Raw genomic sequence first — 12,653 nt, forward strand, 5'->3', positions numbered from 1 at the left:
TAACAGCAGCAACACCAGCTAGTTCATCAACAGTAGGGCATATGGCATTGGAACTTGTTCCATACCACAAAGGACTCCTCGTCCCCCAGACATTAATTTAGAGGACATGAGGAGAGCAGTGTGACATATACTTAACTACGTTCACACACAATGATTATGTATGTATCGCCCTTTGTATGTGTGCATATTCTGTTATGCCATGCTGTTGTACCTTGTGTTGTATCAGTGATTGATAGCATTCGAGCCAGTTACAGCTATGGGCTTGATTTTTTCACTGTTCGACATTGCTTCAGTCCAACAGGTGCCTTTAGGCACACTGCAGTATGTACAATGCTGGACTTACCAGTGTCCTCCTTTGTATACTATTTATCTTTGCTGTCAGCACAAAGTATCAATTCAGAGGAGTGCTGTGTGATGGCTTCCCTACATTTGTAATGGGAATTGTCCAAGTTTTTCATTTGATTGTAGAGGTCTTTCTCATACAGAATGTAACACTTTAAACAAGTACACAGAAAAATTTGGAATATTTTTCAAAACCAGAGTAGGGCAGGGCAATAAAAAGTACTGAAACAAGCTGGAATAGTGCACGATATTAAATAACAGTAAAACAATAAGAAGTGTTATACCCCTACTGTGCATTTCCATTATGGTATCTTGAGCACATGTACAGTAGGGATATAACACTTCTTTTAGTTTTACTGTGATTAACATTGTGCATTACTCCAGCTTGTTTCAGTACTTTTTATCAATGTGCTATGGTCACTACTCTAGTTTTTGAAAATTCCAAATTTTTCTTTGTGGTTGTTTGTTAACTTTTTTTGTAATATGACTGGTGAACGCACGCATACCACATCTGAAATGGTGCTACGCGCCCCAGCTATATCATCCGAAAAGTGAAGTATCCATTACGCTTCGTTGTCAGCTAAGTTCAAGCATTTCAGATCTATAACTGTTCGAGATGCACCTTTGCAATCCAAAAAGAAATGGTGCCACACACCCTAGTTATATCAATTACCGTCTGAAAAGTGAAATATCCATTATGCTTTGTTGTTGGCTATGTTCAACCTGTTACACAGCAGTACAAATCGAGAACTGTTCGAAAAGCACCTCTGCAATCAAAGTAGCCATTATGAAAAATACGGACAATTTCCGTTATGAAGGGAAGCTATCATGTGCTACTGCCAAATTAACACTTTCACTGTCAACAAAGATGAATGGGACACAAAGGAGGACACTGGTAAGTCCATGAAAAATGCATTGTATGTACTGCAGTATGCCAAAAGGCACCTCTCAGGACAAAGCGATGCTGAACAGTGAAAATGCAAGCCTGTAGCTGTAGCCGTTATCGAGTACACTAGTCTGAAGGCATCAGGCAGTCAGTCAGTAGAAAATTCTGTTAAATAAATTATTTTTAAAATGCCGTAGCAACTTGCTGAAAGCATTTCGGTCAATCTGAAAGCTTGTTTGGGTTTAGTTTCACCTAACCAACACTGCCTCATCGTCGGCAGGCAAAATTGAGGCTGGTTTTTGGGTGATGTTAATTTGTGGGCCACGCCTACTCCTTTGTGGTCCCTACTATACAGTACTATTGTACTGTATGATGCGATGAAAATAACTGAAAACAAAGTGAAATTTCCTCACTTCGCTAATTCAGAAATTTATTGCACGTTCAGACAAAAACAATAAGCCTGGTACCATTCTTTCTTCTAATGAAGTTTGTGTGGGTTCACCAGTCATAATAATGTTACAAAAAAGTACACAAGTAAAAATTTGGAATTTCAAGTTCATCAAAGAAATAAAACAATTGAGGTCACCTACACATGAAGATACTATACTACAGGGCAATTAATCCCTACTGACCTGTTTTACTACTTTTTATTTCCTTGATTCCTAAAATCGAACTTGAAATTCCTAATTTTCCTTGTAATAAATTAGTGCATGTGCGACCTTCATGACTTATAAGAAGAGCAGTACCAGCAGTTGTAGCTTAATCAGTAGTGGTGTCTTCTATGACAGACTGACTTATGTATTGGTTGTATACATAGTGTATTATTTTCCTGTACCTGTATGTATTTTGTACTGTATTTAAGATAGTGCAATGTTGCGCACTTGCCATTATAGCACGTGGTGTCAGCTAGGTCAGGGATAACTGATTGTGAATGTTCAATACAGATGGCTACAATGAACTTACAACCGTCAAACCCCCTTCTGTTTTAAGAAGATGGAAGAGTGGCCCAAAATCACTTTGAGCAATACTGTGTTGGGCCAGAAGACATGAAAAAAGGCATGTGAGCATTCTCCTGTAATGCCTGGGAGAAGACATTAATACCACAAGAATCACCACTGGAGACAAGAAGAAATATGACAAAATAGTTGAAGCCTTCCATAATTATTTCAATGTTCACAAACATATTATCTTGTCATTTCAACAAGGGGAACCAACTGCCCAATGAATCAGCCGAATAGTTCATCACTGAAATATGTGACTGGGTCTGCAAGAACCCCATATGTTATACAGTGCATTTTTTTTGAATTCCACTTGATTTTATTACATTTTCTTTATCTAGATAGCCAAAGGAATGGTCAACCAATTAAAGTTTCAGCTCGAGAAGCCTTGAAAAGATACAGTGCTACAAAGTAGCAACAACAGAAAAATTGATCTGTACAGTGACAATACAGAAAATAAACTACAGGTGCTTAATTAAACAGTCATAACTTATGAATGCAGTCCTTTACTGAGATGAAACTTACACCATCAGAATAGGTGAATCCATTACTGGGTAAGTTTTGCCTTCCAGGCCCTTCCTACAACCAGAGTGAAGGTGAAAATGTGGAAATAAAAAAAACAATAGTAAACTACTCAAGAGAGACTAATGTTTATATCTTCTGTCTCCTTGGGAGCACTGACACAAACCCAAAGATTTCCAAGCTCCTGTTGTTTTGGGGATCACAATGATACCAAGGTATTAACAAATTTTGTAAGTGTGCAGAAAGAAAAACAAAAACAAAGAAATGAAGTTAATCTGTATTTTGGAGCAATTTTGCTCAAATTTGGCATGTTGACTACTGAAGGTAGAGGGCGTTTGCTTAGAAGAATCATCACATTTCATAAAGGCAGCATGGAGCTACATATGTGTGAAATATTATTTTTCTTTCTCTCCATAACACACCATGGTGTGACGTGCCAGCTTCTTGGGCCACCTACCCTGTGAACTGTACAATAACGTTGTCATAATCATTCATGTGTATGTACCATCCTTTAAGGTAAACACACATGTACCCACATATAGACACACACACACATACACTACCTTCAAGGGTTCTATCACTTCTGCAACCTCTTCTATTAAAGGACGGTCTTCTGGTTCATTCTCCAAACACTTCTCTATCAGTGGCTTTAGTACAGCAGCTCCTCCTGTCATCTTATCAAGATAAGCCTGGCGTCGCTGTGCTTCAGAAAGTCCCACAAGCATTTTGGTTTTGGGATCCTTCTTTACTGGACGTGTTGGAGTGGGCCATTCCTCACTGAAAACGTGGAGGGCAATTCCGGCAAAAGAGAAGACATCTACAGGAGTGCCATACACTGGATCAATTTCGTCAAATGTTTCCGGGGGCATAAAGTGCAGGGTTCCTGGGGCTGTGGTCAACCTGCTCTTAGTCTGCTTGCTATCAGCCCTGATCATTTTGGCCATCCCCAAATCACTGATCTTCGCTACAAGGTGACTGTTCAGTAGAACATTGTTGGACGAGAGGTCACGATGAATCACCGGTGGTTTACGACCATGAAGATAACTTAAGCCTAGTGATACGTCGTACAGCATGGAGAATTTCGATTTCAGGGCGATTTGTGATTTGTTATTCTCCACGAAGGAGTTGAGGCTGGTATCCATCAATTCCATCACCATGATCGGGAGTTCCGACTGAGCAGAGGAGTAATACATGCCCAAGAACTGCACAATATTAGGGTGGCGGATGGCGTTACATCGAATGCATTCTCTTATAAAGCCATCTTTGATAGCCTTCTTCTCTTGAGGAGAGACCCCGTCGAGGAGAAGAGCATGAATCTCTTTTGCAGCACAAACCAACCCCAGGTACTTTACGGTAAACACTTTACCATAGGCGCCTCGTCCTAAGTCCTTTCCAGTGGATTTAACTTCTTCAAGAGTGAACTCCTCCAACCGGTCGATCATGCCTCGGGAGGCCATTTTACACCATGGGTAACCAAAAAGGAGAAACAGAAGGGCTGCTATAGACGGGTTGCCTTTTTAAGGCGTGGTCGTTTTCCCGTAAATTTTCCACATACTTTCCGAGTTCGCTAAGTCAAAAATGTATTACGGCTATTGGAGAAAATGAACGTTTTGGTTAACTTTAGCAAGCAAGAGTTAGCCAGCCTTCAGAACAGAAAGTATGTTATAGAGAAAAGTTCGAGCTATAACATATCCAGCGTGTAAGGTGATGGCTGAGCGAGAAGATGATTTTCTCTCAATCTCGGATTTTTGGAAAGCGAAAAAACTCACTGAAAAAATTCTTTGTAAGACTTTGCTACTACTTAGAATGATAGACTGGATGATTTTAACTCACCTTGTACCTTTGAAGAATCAAAAACGTTTGTCAAACTACTTTTAAAAATGGGTTTTTTGTTGACTTCTTGACCAACATTGTAATCATGCGTAAAACGGAAAGTCGCGTTTTCTCGCGTTACACAAGGGACACGCCCTAAATAGGCAACCCGTCTATAGGAGAATACCCTAATGGCTGAGATGTCACGCGCGCGCCTCACAAACATATTTGTGGTTAATAGATTTTTTTCTTTTTAAGGATAAAAGCAGGGGCGGATTCAGGGGGGGGGCTTTGGGGGCTGAAGCTCCCCCCTTCATATTTAGGCTTTACTCTTGGCTTTACTTGATCAATATGCTGAGTATTATAATGAAATTTTGTCTTAGCATAATTATATGATCACTAATAATACAAATACTCATAAAAACATCTTTCCAAGGTATTATCAGTGGATTTATGCTAAAGTTTATGCAACAAGGACCCGGATCAGCATTGGAGGTGTACAAGATCGAGATACTCTAATAGAGCAGTCAGCTAACTACTCTAATAGAACATTCACTGGAAACATCATAGTGTTGATTCTGTTATGGAATTTTTCCAAATCTGTCTACACCTATACATACAATAAAGTGTATTGGTCTGTCTAAAGGGCTTCATTCATCTACTTGTGTATAGTTAATGTGTATAACAATACTCAATTCAGGTACACAATTTCCATTGAAAATGCTCTCAGATTCAATCTTGTATTGTTCAAATTTCAAAATTTTCCACTTTCAACATTATTATTCTAACATGCACCTATTCACTGTTGTGCAATTGTGAGAGGGGTGCATCATGTACTTGATTGTCTGTACCTACCCAAACTTTTCCATTAACAAAATGCTTCAGAGAGCCATACCTATAATCTAAATGCAGTATATAAAATATCTACAGGCAGAAAATGTTATGAATTTTATGTGGAAATGTCACCAAATTGCAATATTTTAGCATATATTTTTCAAAATTTTCCTGGGGGGGGGCATGCCCCCAGACCCCCTAGTTCCAGCATGCGAAGGGAAGTGTGCTTCGCACACCTCTACCCAAGAGATAAGTACCTTGAGTTAGCCCCCCCTTTTATAAATCCTAGATCCGCCCCTGAAAAGAACCGGTGTCACAGCGATATGTGTTTCCCCGCACACATATCCATATCACTAGGGATGCGTGTTTCCCCTACAAATGCGCTAGTGATATATGTTTCCCTGCCAGCTTTTCAGCTTTTATAGCTACCACGTCCAACACCCGCGTTTAAGCCTTTCTGCTGCTGATATACTACGACTATATAGCTAGCTATACTGCTGCTCCTGTAGCCGCAGGGCTTGCTACTGCTGCTGCTCACGCGTCACAGTGCTATAACTCCTGCTGGTTCTATACTATATAGCTGCTACTGCTACTAGCTATGTTCTATAGAGGACTTGCAGCGTGATGTAAATCATCGTAATTGCTAAGCAACCGCAGCTGTCGGCCATGTTTCGGGACGGCTATCGTTTTGTTCACCCAAGTTGAGTCCATAAGCGCCTCATAAAAATAATTACGTATATATGAGTCAACATTAATATAGCAATTTCTAGACATCGTGGAAGAGAGAGGCATGAACAGAAGCAGTAAACTGTCTAATAAGCTGAGTTGACTACCATTGTTTGAGGTACAATGTGTACACTTGTATTACCAAGTACTATGTTTTTCCTGTTTCTCAGTTGTCTACCCCTGGGAATAGTATAATTATGAACAGAACATGGCTTACAATTCAGCCTTAAGTGACCAACATTAGGGCTTGGAAATTGTTAGGTACAACATAGTGTACTGCCATTAGGCCATGCAGGCAAAGTTGATACTTGTTTCTCAACCATGGCATGGATTCTATGTGGGAGGGAGGTCATTTTATATATGTACACGTATCGATGCTAACCCTGTACTGCCCATACAGGCAGCTAGGGTGGTGATCAAGTGGGGATTTAACAAAGCAAATGTTACCTATTGTCAGTAGTGGTGTCAGTATTTTCAGCCGCAATGTATTCCATTAGTTCCACCTATTCAGTTTGGATGCCAACATCAATATGTCACTAGAACTACTCAGCTATTTTCTTTTTACTCAGTATTTTTTTGGTTTAAAGCAATTCACTGGTGGAATGCAGTACCTTATGATATTTTGACTTCACCAACCTTCAAAGACGATTTATTTTTATATATGTGTTAATTTTGATTTATATAGTAATTTGTGTGTGTAATAGTTTGTGTGCTTATGTTGTAATTGTTTGGTTGTACATGTGTTAATGTATGTGTTCTGTTGTATTTAACTTTTGCGTATGTACGTATGTTGTGTCTTTACTCCTCTGCCAGGGAAGAGCGGCATTGCCAACTGGTTTGAGGTAAAATTCAAAATCAAATCAAATCAACCTGCTGGAATACTGCTGAATCCATTGTCACTGATGCAAAATAGAAAATTTATTGCAGTGGCCTACACCTGGCAGGATATTTTTTTTTGTTGGTAGCTAAACCCCGAATCTCACCTACCAAGCCTGTACTGGGGGTTACGGGTGATAGGTACGCTGTTCATTGTTGAACAAAATGCTCACAAACCACTGCAAAAGCAGGTTACCCACTATGCAGAAATTAGTGGATCAAAATACATGTGCACGTGATTAATAAATCTTGAGGCAGGAGGATGTAAGTAATGCAGTTAGGAATGATAATCTGGCCTTATAGAGTGTGCATTGAAATGACTAAGGTTTACAAACTAAGTGTATATAGCAGTCTTGTAGTTAGAGAATGAGAAAGTCAACTATAGGGTAGCAACCCACCCAGCTAAACTGGAGAACCAAATACCAACTGTTCATGTCTCTGAAGGTCCAGGTGGGACTTTGGGTGCCCACACCTTCATCTGTGAGACATAGTACAGCCTCCTGCAGAATACTAGAAGCACCTGAGTTGCACACAGGTGTCTCAGTGCTGGTTCACTGGGTGGGTGTGACCGCTAGTGGCAGCTAAAGGTTTTGCTTTGTGTGTGTGTGTATGTGTTAGTCTTGCATAACCAGACCAGTATTTTAATGTAAAGGCTCCCAAGCTGAAAAGGGTCTGCTACAGACATGGGTCTCAGTACACGAGTAAATTAGCTAATACTTCAGTACAAATTTGAAAGTACTGGCTTTATCTCAAATCTCCCAATGTATTTGTAAGTTTTTGCTAAGTACTTGGGTAATTAAAGTACTTATAAGTATTTTAAGCACTTTTTAAGTATTGTGTACTTTGTATGCATGTGTATACTAAATAAGATTGGAAAACACTAGAAGAATTCATGAAGTTATATATTATACTTCTACAGCAAATGACATGTGAGTTATGGGTGCTAATTTACAGTGTGGTAGGTTGTTGTCATACTTTCCATGTTGAAATAGCTCGCTTCTGCATATGGAGGAGTACAGGAAAGGTACTATACCTTATTTGTCAGTTCATGGTGATTAAATTAGTAGCCTGTTTCAGTCATGAGTTATGACCGATTCATTAAGCACCTGCAACTTATTTGCCATATTGTTGCTTTACAAATTATCAACTGTTCCAACTGTGTAGTGCTATAACTCAAAGACCACTCATCTAACAAGGCTGAAACTTTGACATCCACTCCTTTGTTACAAAAACGGAATTCGAGAAATGTGCAAAGCTTTTGCTCAGTCGGTCACATTCAGCATGAAATGACAAATCCATACATGTGCTTGTTGCCTTTTTGAGTGGTGTAATCAACACTTCACGTTTCCTGCTGGGTGTTGTCACAATTTGCCTATTGGAAGTGTACCAGACCCTTTTAGCACGGGCACTTATAATCTCTAATTGATAAGCCTTTGCACTGAAATAGTGGTGTGGCAGCAGGAGAGTGTGTCTTCAGTAATATCCATGCCAATAGCATCGCAAAAGAATGGTGCAATCTATGTACATGTTATACTTCTAGTGTTTTTTTTTCCAGCCACTATTGTGGTCAAATTAGTCTAGTGTGATTGTATTCCTGCTGCAATTTTAATATCACTGCAAATGAATAAAGTGCTCCCTGTCATTTTCAGCTAAAATATGATTTAGGAAATTAGGACAATACTGAGCATGACAGTTCAATTTATAAAGCATCATTGCATCATGCATCAAGTTTCATACCACATGTTGCTGCAGAGATTTATAGATGTATTGCACACATCATGGAATTTTTCATTTATTGACCAGTGAAATAAAGAATATGCTGGTGCAAATGCCAATCTAATGCAATAAATTATTTGTATTATCAACAGGTAATTAACGATTGGTTAGTAGGCACGTTTCAAAGTCAGTTTACAAACTACATATATAAAATTAATGTGTTTTGCTTCATGCATACTTACAAAATTCTTACTGATAAATGAGCTTGGCTCCAACCATGCAAAAACATCACACATCCCTAATAAGTGGGCGTAGCTCGCAAAAAAGTTGGCTTGCTGTTAGACTATAGACTACAACTCATACGATAATAGTGCATTTATATAATCACATGGATTTAATACCAAATATAATACCAATCAATTAGTGGGTGTGGCTCCATATGTATAAGCCTGCAGGCAGTAACTGTCACAAAGACAGCAATAACCAGCTGCCACTCCTATTGCAATATTATCAGTACTAGAAAAACGACAATATATTTATACAATTAATAATGTTTGAAGTCCAGCTTCGTTAAATAATTATAAATACATAATATCAGTCTTATCATAATTCTCAGCAGCAACCTACATTGATCCATGCATACCTGCAGACTGCAATACACCTACAACTACTGATAATTGCATGACTACGTATGCCTATAGACAATAACAATCCCTACAGGTTTGTGTGGCTCACAAAAGAATCTACTGTAGCACTAGACTATGACGCTTCTACATCACCAAATTGATTAATTGATTTCATACTTGTTCTACTTCGGGTCAGACTCAGATATACATGTACATAAAGCAGATGATCAGACCCAGATGACACTGACAAGATGTGATCCAGATGACCTGACCTGGTTTCAACACTAGTAACTGGGCTGACTTACAATACTATTGCACCTGAACCAATATTGCATGCAACAAGTGTAGTTCCATTATCGGTCATTTTAATGAAGAATATTGTACAATAATGGGTCGGCTATTTCCACAACCGACATCAAAAGGGAGGGAAAACCTGGGCAGTGCTGAGAGAATGACAATGATTCTGCTAGGGTATTATGTCCTGCTTTGACTTCAATGTAGTTCTGACAATAGGCCACTTCAATAGATTCATTGTTTCCCTACATGTTCATTATGGCTGTATTCATTATGCTGTTGACTGAACATTTTATTCATTATTGATTATGTGATTGTATAGCAGTATTATTATTAGCAATAATTCAGAGTCATAACCAACGTAGCTTTTACTGTTTTCATGCTCTTAGTTTATATTTTCTTGCCCTGCTGTGTGGGTTGTACCGTCAAACCTCTCTAATCCGACACTCAATGGGACCATAGGATTAAGGATTATCAAGTCACTGTAAATCTGACATTGTACAATATCTAGCAGATTATGCAGTAAATTACCAGAACACACAATGTGTTTTAACATTACAATTTGCAAGTATTACAGCTTTTTCTGTTACTGTTAACAAATAAATGTTTTGGTTGCTTAAAAATATTATTTTCTGTGATTGTTTTAATGCTGCTATTATTGTTCGTTGGATTACAAAAGTCGAAAGCAATGTATTTCCAAGTGTAAGGAATCAAATTTTTTGGTGGATTGCGGAATACAGAGGTGAAGTTGTTTTCTATACAAAAATGTTGGTAAATGACATTTTGATTGAATTAGAGAGGATTCTGGATTATGCAGGTGTTGGATAAGAGAGATTTGACTGTATATTTTTAAAACTTAGTAGCTGAATAATGAATCACCCGCTTGCATGCATTTTTAGATCAATGAAATGGGGAAAATGGAGAGGCTTTATAGAACATAATATCAATGTGTGGTGGTATACGGATGTTAGGAATGTACTGGAATTCAATAGTTGACATTCTCATTATCATGAATCAAATACGTTGTAGCTAACTGCCAGGTTTTTATAACTAAATGATTATTATTTAGCATATTCTGAAAAGGAAAAGAAAAGAAGCTCTGCATTTCTGTAAAAGTAACAAACACCCATTTTGTTAATATTCCACTTTGTATCATGTGATATATCTCTGTACTTACCATGATACAATGGAAACAATATACAGTACCTATACAACCAAATACTACACCACTGCAACTCCAGCATACATAGTAGTGCGATTATATATTGCTACTGTATTTGCAAAATTAAGGTGTACCACGCTACAATTAAAGTGCAATGTTGATATCAATAGTCATACTAGCTCCTACTTTTCATAACTACACGTGATACATGCATGTCTACAAGTGTATAAATATGTGAATGTGGCTACTGTTTGTGGCTACTGTTTGTAACTGCTTTACTAGAGTATCTCAATATATAGGTACTTGTGTTTTAGTGAAAGTACAGCTGTATGGTTGAGGAAACATTGAATGTGAGTTAAATGTATGCATGTATGTAATGTCGAGAATGACTGTTGTTCCCGAACTATACAGTATGTTTTACTCTAAATTATAAATGATCTTTGTTAATTGACATTACAAACCCACTGCCATAATTCTCAATCCTCTCACTATTCTTTAACATAATTATACATAATTTGTATGAGCAGAATAATTACAATAGTTGTTTTGTTTGTTCTTACTAATTGCAGGTTTATTCAATGTCTGGTCAGACTGATGATCACTCCGAATACAGCAGCAAATGGCCAGTACATCATTCAAACATCATGAAGAAAGAGTTTTCATTCTAAAGATATGACAAAAATGTATTTATAATGTATTTAACCGTAAAATTACTTTAAACCAACAACAGTTACGGGTTTAAAATTAACTGATGCGTTGCCAGTGCAGGTGCACGTAATAAACATGAAAAGGGTCTAAGCAACTTAAGACACCTCCAAAAATCCACCAAAAAAACTTCACACCACAGGGGTCTAATTAATTTAGTAACCAGATGCCCTTGTGTCATGGCGCCTGAGCGAAGCAAAGGTGCTACTACAGGGCCTGAGGTACACAGTAAGTACTGTTAAGTTGGTCTCATAAAAAAACTACTGTGTTGACCGGTAATGGTCATGCGGCCTTCCAAAATGAAGAGACAAACAATAGCTATGATGTTACTGGTACACATTTGCTTTGCTTGGAATGATCGTGGCACAGCCATGTAAATACTGGAGAGCACATTAATACTTAGCTGGTGAGCAGGCAATGGGTTTTAAGTTCTGCACATCCAGTCCCATCCTAAATTACCCTTACAGTTCATTCCTCTACCTCTGCTTATTTTTTCATCACACGGACTCAGTGATGTCTAGTATCAACAGAATGTACAATAACGAACACTTGATTGCTTTCAATACCGGCAATCAGGCTCTTATGGAATGAACAAAACAACCTATAATTTTATCAGCATTGCCATTAGGCTAACACTAAGAAGTGATGATTGGCTTGTTGTGAATGAGACATTCAGTTGCTGGACAAACAGACTAACTGATACAATGCCTCATAAGCAGTAAACTATAGTAAGGCGATGGACCAGGGGAAAGACTGCCTGTCTGATTTACCTTTACATTATATGGGACACAGGCCTTTTGCATCTTCTAAACTAATGCTGGCACTAGTAATCTGTTAGTCTGTGATTGTACCAGGAGCTTTATAATTTCTGCTAGGTGCCTTTGTGTTTATAAACCCCTTGTTGTACTAAGTGTTTACATAAAAAGGTAGTCAGATTTTGGAGCTACGCATTCCCTCATTGGTACATAATAACATAATATACTAGGCTACAGTACTATAAGAGTTGACTCTTCTGAAACTTCAAGGTCAAGTTTAACCTTATGAAAGCTCTTTAATAAACTCTAATAAGCAGATGTATCTGTTTAGTTGCATATCCCCAAAATTAATGTACACGCACATGCAAACTTGGTAATTGTTTCTCATTCCCACCTGCA

The 12,653-nt window shown here is 38.2% G+C and overlaps 1 protein-coding gene and 1 long non-coding RNA gene across 4 annotated transcripts in view; one reads left to right on the plus strand and one right to left on the minus strand.

Annotated features, from left to right (window-relative positions):
• The window catches only part of LOC136245104 (probable serine/threonine-protein kinase DDB_G0271402), a 34,769-nt gene extending 30,089 nt beyond the window's left edge, over positions 1-4,680 (minus strand). The window contains exon 1 of one of the 3 annotated variants that reach the window (XM_066036626.1): positions 3,312-4,680. In XM_066036626.1, coding sequence (XP_065892698.1) covers positions 3,312-4,205 — 894 coding nt within the window. In that variant the 5' untranslated portion in view covers positions 4,206-4,680. The remainder of the gene's footprint in view (positions 1-3,311) is intronic. The other 2 variants (XM_066036624.1, XM_066036625.1) reach the window with 2 other exon arrangements.
• Positions 4,681-6,117: 1,437 nt separating this feature from the next.
• LOC136245115 (uncharacterized) lies at positions 6,118-11,533 on the plus strand. Its single transcript, XR_010695770.1, has 3 exons — positions 6,118-6,238; positions 11,094-11,144; positions 11,364-11,533. It is a non-coding gene; the product is annotated as an uncharacterized lncRNA (long non-coding RNA).
• Positions 11,534-12,653: the final 1,120 nt, after the last annotated feature.

This window comes from Dysidea avara, chromosome 15 (assembly GCF_963678975.1).
Source record: "Dysidea avara chromosome 15, odDysAvar1.4, whole genome shotgun sequence".
Classification (NCBI taxonomy): Eukaryota; Metazoa; Porifera; class Demospongiae; order Dictyoceratida; family Dysideidae; genus Dysidea; species Dysidea avara.